General features: G+C 38.4%; 1 protein-coding gene across 1 annotated transcript in view; it reads left to right on the top strand.

Moving 5' to 3' along the window:
* The first annotated feature begins 1,145 nt into the window (after positions 1 to 1,145).
* LOC102196952 (perforin-1-like) overlaps positions 1,146 to 7,541 on the top strand; it is an 8,438-nt gene continuing 2,042 nt past the window's right edge. The window contains exons 1-7 of the mRNA XM_013913696.1: positions 1,146 to 1,166; positions 4,363 to 4,548; positions 4,635 to 4,714; positions 5,041 to 5,086; positions 5,455 to 5,579; positions 5,688 to 5,826; positions 5,924 to 6,004. Of these exons, the coding sequence (XP_013769150.1) occupies positions 1,146 to 1,166; positions 4,363 to 4,548; positions 4,635 to 4,714; positions 5,041 to 5,086; positions 5,455 to 5,579; positions 5,688 to 5,826; positions 5,924 to 6,004 (678 nt within the window). The remainder of the gene's footprint in view (positions 1,167 to 4,362; positions 4,549 to 4,634; positions 4,715 to 5,040; positions 5,087 to 5,454; positions 5,580 to 5,687; positions 5,827 to 5,923; positions 6,005 to 7,541) is intronic.

The raw sequence follows: 7,541 nt of genomic DNA, 5'->3' as shown, positions 1-7,541 counted from the left end.
CCATGTCGACCAATTTTTAAAAAATAAGTCAACACGTGGGATTTGATTGTTTAGGAAGAGGGAAAAGTTTTGGGAGTGACGGTAATGGCAGACAGACAGAGCAAGCGAGTGAGAGAGAGTTTTTAGATGTGGGAGATTTGTGACGTTTAGTGTGGAGTGTATACTTAGTGTGTTGTGTTGTCTTGTGTAGTTGTTCTGTTGTGTAGTCGTTTTGTTTTGTGTGTCAGTGAGGGCACTAATTAATGTCACAAAGGCACATTTGTGGATGTGACATAGATGTGACAATAGTCAAGCTTTTATACTCTCTATGGTAGCGAGCTTTGTAGCTGCTCTCAATTAAAGTCACTTACTGACAATCACTGTTCAAGTAAAAACATAACAAGACTAAATTAATCCAAAATGAAGAAAAGGAGACCATGAGCTGCTCCAATAACCCAACAAATTAGTGGTGATGTTGTTATAAAATCTGGTCTGAAGCCCAGAATAGATTTGTGAGACATGTCTGGAATAAATCATGCAAAGTAAAGAAAGGTAAAGTGAGTTAGCATGATAATTGTAAAGGCAGTAGTAATAAGTTAATATTTAGCAGGTATCAGATTAGATTATCATGCTAAAATGTACTTTTAGCACATACAGCTGGATTGGATTTAACGAAGACACTCATTTCCATTGTTTATACTCACTTTATTAGGTACACTTTGCTAATAATAGCCTGGATCCCAGAACTACCTTAATCATTCATGGCATAGATTTACCCATAAGAACCCACGCCCCTGTATACATTGAGGAAAGGTTCTGTTGAAGTTTCAAAATTGACTCTCCCAGTTTTCCTGACAGTAAAAATGGGTCTTGGCTCTTATTGGTTAAACAGGGTGCTGGAAATGTTCCTCAGAGGTTTTTGGTTCATACTGACATGACAGCATCACAAAGTTGCAGCACATCAATGATGTGAATCTCCTGTTCCACCGCATCCCATCAGGCTCTAGTGGATTGAGATCTGGTGACTGTGGAGACCATTTGAGTAAAGCTAAATCATTATCATGTGCAAGAAACCAGCTTGAGATGAATTGAATTTTGTGAGACAACACATTATTGTGGAGGCAGCCTTCATAAGATGGGTACACTGGGATCAAAAACAGATAGACATGGGCGGCAACGATACTCAGGTATTCAGTAGTACTCATTTGGCATAGCGGGTTAGCTTGCAGTAGTGCATGACTGGTGTGCTCATCCGCAAGTTCAGCATGTTGTTTGCTCAGAGATGCTCTTCTGTGTACCTGTCAGGGGTTGTGGTGTGTGGAGGCGAGGAAGAGATGACCCAAACGCTGGACTCACGGTGCAGAATGACGAGGATTTATTGGAGCGGGTGAATGAACAAAGCAGGAACGGCAAGACTAACTAACTGACTGACTGAATGAATGAATGGCTGGCTGAATAACTGAATACAGACGGGAACGACAATAATGGCAACATCAACATCAATGACACGGCACTGGACTGGTGGAACTGGGGAACATAAATACACAGGCGGAATGATGAGTGATTAGAGACAGGTGAGTGAACAGCTGAACATAATGAACTAATGATAAATGGGAAGAGAACTAGAACATAATGCACAGAGTAAGGCTAACACAATTAAACAGGAAGTAGAACATGCAGAGAATGAACAATGAAGACGAACTGAAAATACCGGGTCAACGGCCCAGGAACCCTGACAGCATCCTGGTTTTAATGAGTGGTTATGCGAGTTATTGTCACCTTCCTATCAGCTCAAAGCTGTCTCATCATCAGATTCAGCAGATTCAGAATGCTTTATTAATCTCTGAGGAAATTATGTGGTTACAGTTGCTCCAAGACAATAAGAACAGTAACAGACTGAATTAAATTAAATAATACAATATATTACAAAGTTCACAAAATTGGGAAATAGCTCTACTATATACAAATAGCTCAATTATAAATATTTAGAATATTACAGAGATGAAATTTAATTCTGTAAAAACTGTTAAAAAAAATCTTGGCCGTACTGTACCTTAAAATAGAGGATTATCCATGGTATGAATCCATGGTATGAAACTACACACTCGGGCATTTTCACTGAGAAAACTGGATATTTTCTCTTTTTCACTCACTCTCTGTAACCCCTAGAGGTGATTTTATGGGAAACAATTTCTATATTACACCATCTGACATCAACATGCCATATTAAAAGTTACTTAAACTTCAGCAGGATGATCATGTCTATGTCCCTAAATGCACTCCGTTGCTACCATTAGACTGGCTTATTATATATTTGCATTATTGAGCAGCTGAAAGGGGGGAAGATACTTTAATAACATGCATGCTTAATGATCTTTGTGTTTACCTCTACAGGCAAGGTATACTACTTCAAACACAACACTAAGTCTCTTTTGAGAGTCTCTTTGTGAGACTTTGTCTGTGTGTAATGTTTTTACAGTTTGAAAATGAATAGCCCGACTACTTAAAGGTCTGGATATTAATTGAAATTGTAAGCCTAGGTAGTGATGGAACATGTTTTATAGTGAATAACATAACAAGTTTACAAATGAAAAATACAAATGTGCAAAAGGAAGTTGATTTATAGGTAATGTATTCATTTCACTGCTGAAAACAACTAGTAAAAGATTTCAGGTATGTTTACACACAAAGCTGCTTCATGTAATGCCAAACACGTGAGTGACACTAGGAGCAATTAAAGTCCAAGGGCACCTGTGGGTGTAAGAAAAACAACTGAAGAAAGGAGTGAAACAGGGAAAACAATCAGAGCCGCAATAATAAACGTGACACATTTACCCAGAATGAAGACAGACTTTATATCTAGTGACTGCAGAGCCAGCAGTACAACACTGATAACGCCTCTGTTACCTAAACATTTATTATTAAATTTGGCATCCATTCATCCATTCTCTTCTGCTTATCTTTATCACGGTCGCAGGGCTGAGGGATGGAGCGTATCCAAGGTGCCATATGGGTACAGTTGGGGCACAGGTCGCCAGTCTGTTTATTATTTAATTATATTGTTAATTGTGTTAGTTATTTAATTTTTTTTCAATAAATAGATTTGGCAATGAAGATAAAAATATACATGGTCCAAATCATTTTTGATATTTGAACCAAATGTGCATGTGTGGCATCTCTGTTGTTGGAATTTTGTGGTTTGGGGGCTGACAGCCCGCTTTCTCTTACACATATATAGTTACATCTATTGTTAAGAGGGCACATAATCTCAAACAGCTTCTCAGCATTGACAAGGAAGTTATTCCAAGGATACTTCCTTAATCCAGGGTCCAAAAAGCCATTGTTGGTTTGTTTAACGATCCTTATCTTTGTTGATTTGTAGCACGTGTACCCATCTTATTCTTTAAAAGCTGTGCTTCTCTGTCTGTTTTTGAACAAGTCTTGTTGGCTCATTGTCCTGCTTTTGTCTGAATTGCATCACTGACAGAGGAACAGCAACTTCAACAGTATTTGGAAAAGGTAGAAACATTTTTTAATGGTACACAAAGTTATTGTTAACTTTATTTTAATAAGACAGACAGAGATACAGTGTTTAAAGAAAGCCTCTCCTTTTATTTGTTTATGTATGTGTGCTTGCATTTCAATTTAGTGATTTTTTTTCTTATCTTCTTTTAAGTCAAGATCATTTTACATGTGAGTCAAGTCAATATGAAAAATGTTGACTTGAGTCAACTAACAATACTTTATTGACTACAGCTTCTCACACAAGACACTACAGTATATGATATTGAAACCATATTACAAAAGAGAAACTGCACATAAAATTGTGTGTGAGCACAGCATTTTAATAAAAAGGAAAATTACACTTTTGAGCAGTGATGATTAAAACAAATTTCAGAAATCTCTGCCATGGAAAAACTGCGAAAGAGGTATCCAGATTTTTATTTTTATTTTTAAAAAAAGCAGACTATCTTAATGAATGTTTTTAAATACAGGTAAGGAATCACAGAGAGTTGATTGTGTTCATCCAGTCACAGAATTTTAAGTGGGAAAAACATTTCCTCACCCATCGAGTCTCAGCTGACTGCAGGTTTACTCAAGCTTATAATATTATGCAAATCACTAATACGCACACTGTTGTGTCCTGTACTGTTTATAAGGTTGGGGAAACCTGCAGTCAGGTGAGGCTGCATGTTTGCAAAAATTTGGTGTTCTTTACTTTACTGAGAACTTTAATAACGATCACTTATCTCTCTCTCTCTCTCTCTCTCCAAAATATCTGTCTTTTTCACTGCAGCTATGCTGTCTTATTCAACCCCACCTCCTCTCTACCTGAGCCTCCTTCTCTTTCTGTCCTGCAACTCCGCTGTTCTTTCCTGTCAGACTGGAAACTACAGCCAGTGTAAGGCTGCTCCTTTTATACCAGGTCACAACCTGGTGGGGGAGGGATTTGATGTGGTCACTCTGCGACGAAAGGGAGCCTACGTGATTGATGTGAATACCTACCTCACACCAAGTGAAACATGTACTCTCTGCTCCAACCCGCTTCAAGGCAACATGCTGCAGAAAGTAAATAAAGATGCAACAACAAAGAGCCATTTGAACAGTAGCACACACTTTATGTGTACATGTTCATGATCTGTCTTCATTTTCAGCTGCCAGTCTCTGCAGTGGACTGGCGTGCATTCAGCCGATGCAGTGCCGATATTTACAGCAGCATCCACACCTCTGTTAGGTATAGCCTTATTATTATGTTATATTATTATGATTGCTTCACAGTTAGTGTCTTACTGAGAGAAGGTTAAATGTTGTGTGACAGTTGAGTCGCTATCTAAAAATCTATATCTGATTAGTTCAGTCTCTGGCAGTGATGAAATTACTGCTAGACACCTTTTCTGATGTATAAATTATCTTTATTCTCTTCATCATATTATTCAGAGCTAATCTAATTACAAAAACAGGTCCTCATCTGTAAATACTAACTGTTTAAAATAATGGAAATCATCTTTGAAATCAAACTGAAATTTATCTGTGATTCTTTACTGTGAATTGTGTTCACAGATCTCTGGTTGACACCTACACCTCCCAGGACAGTACTGACTGGAAGGTAGGGCACATTTCACAACAGTTATTTACATAAAATTAACATATTTTGGTATTATCAAATAATGTCAATGTTACAATAATGATAAACATGTCAATATAGATAGATTTTTTTTTTAAAGTATATGGTCTTAAGTCTTATTAGGAAGTTTTAACATCATATTTTAAATACTTTTTCAGATTTTTGAAAAATGGTCCCACCACCAACATGTGTTTTGCACTTTGAAACTGAGGCCATGTTTGAACATAAATCGAGATCTGTAATTTGGGACAGATAGATCAAATAATGTCTCATTATTGGCTGGCAAAAAAACAAAATCAATCAGTTGAACACACTAATTTATTTATTCTTTTTCTTATCTTTCATAACAGACTGGCCTAGATTTAGGGATATTTGTGGGAGGAAAGCAATCTGCTGTGTATAACTTTGCATCAAAAAGGGCCACAGAGGACCGCCACATCTTCAGCACACACAGGGTCACCTGCAACCATTACAGGTAGGCTGTGAATAACTCAGAATAGTCATATAAATTTGGGTTATGTTGCAATCTTTGTTTGAAAAGCTTCTGTTGAGATCATTTACTAATCTGTCTCTTTGTGTCCAGTTACCGAGTATCAAACAGTCCGTCTCTCAGCTCTGAGTTCAGTAAGGATTTAACCAAGCTACCACATTTCTACAACAGCTCCACCAGAGCTCAGTACAGTGAGCTTATACACACCTACGGCACACACTACATCCGCCAGGTTAAAGCACATGCTGTGAATTTTCTTATTATTCCTTATTATTATTATATTTCTTCGAAAAAATGATTTATAACACCGACTTTGCACCACATTGCAGATTCACCTTGGTGGTCGACTGAGGCGAGTCACAGCTGCACGAACCTGTCTGTCCTCACTGAATGGACTGTCCTCAAATGAGGTACTTTATAACACTTATTAAAAGCATAGCATTACTGAGGCACTTAAAATAATTTTATCTCAAAAATAGCGACTGAAAATGTAAGAGTAAGACTAATTGTTCTGGGCTTGGCTGCCCCACTCGCTCGCGGACGCAAGGGCGAGACCCATGGGAAGGGAGGACTGGGGTGGTAACCTGGGAACTGAGGACATCCTAAAGAACCAGACAGGGTGTGGGATCCCTGCCACAGTTGAAAGGCCTACATGAAAGGGGGCCGCCCAATTTTCTCCGCCGGCTAGATTCTGTGCGAAGGGGGCAGCGCCTCTAGGCTGTGCGTGTGTATGTGAAAGTGCGAGAGGTTGGTTCTCGATTGAAATTGAGTAGTTAAATTCACCACAGGTGACAGCCTGTATGGGAGTGGGCCCAAGTTCTTTTGCTGGCTCGATTCTGAGCTGAGATTGTCAACTGTTGCAGTTGACAGTCTGCCTGACAGTGGGGCTAAGTTCTTTCGCCGGTTAGACTCCGAGCTGAGTTCGTTGGCCCGCTGTAGTGCCTCTAGACTGCCTGGGTTAATTTTGGGCTTAGTAAATTAGGCTTAAAGTTGAATTTTGCATCTAAAACCGTGTGTGTGGGTTTTGCATAGCGAGACACGTGCTCTGTATAGTATGTTGGCTCATGTGCCTGCAGTTACCAGACTACATATTTCTATACATACAGGGCAGTACCTCTGTCATGAAAGGCCAAAGTTAACCCTGTTAAAGTTGTGCCATACTGAACAATAATGCCAATGATTTTTTGTTGTTGTTTTTGCTTTGTTTTACATAAACTTCTATAGTCCAATATTATCTTAGTTATTAGAAACTTCAGTTTTTCTTTAGTCCAGACTCTTACTGATCCTGTAATTAAGTATTCGATCAATAAAGCTATGATTAATATCTTAGTGACATAATTTGTAGCCTACATATTTCGTCACCATAATTTTCTGTCCATCCATCCTTCCGTTCTCTTCCACTTATCCTTATAAGAGTCACAGCTATCATAGGGTCATAGGTTGTCAGCCTAACGCAGGGCTAATTAACCCAATTTTTGAGACATAACATTACATAATGCTGCCAAAATTTAGATTAATGCTCAAATGGTTGACTTTACACAATAGAAAACAGAGAAGTAAGTAGAACAGTCTTTAGAGTTAAAATTGACATACATGTGGCACACATCTTGATGAACTGGATTTTTTTTTTAATCTGAGTCTGGATGTAAACACCTATTTTCTCTCATCTTTCAAAATTGGTTTGACAGTCCTTCATACACTCTATCATCTTCATTTATAATGTCATCATCTTCTCTCTCCACAAGACTGCTTGTGTGCTTTGTTAAGAGAAGAGCATATGCATGATTTAAGTTGGTTTTAATACAACAGCTTTGACATGTTTATGAAAGTGACGTGATCAGACAGCCCCGCAAAATCTTCACAAACTGTGTTTGTGTTTTTGTGTGTGTGTGTGTGTGTGTGTGTGTGTGTGTGTGTGTGTGTGTGTGTGTGTGTGTGTGTGTGTGT

Source organism: Pundamilia nyererei, unplaced genomic scaffold (assembly GCF_000239375.1).
Source record: "Pundamilia nyererei isolate P.nyererei 1_Seehausen unplaced genomic scaffold, PunNye1.0 scaffold00145, whole genome shotgun sequence".
Lineage (NCBI taxonomy): Eukaryota > Metazoa > Chordata > Actinopteri > Cichliformes > Cichlidae > Pundamilia > Pundamilia nyererei.
This window is presented reverse-complemented; position numbering and strand designations above follow the sequence as displayed.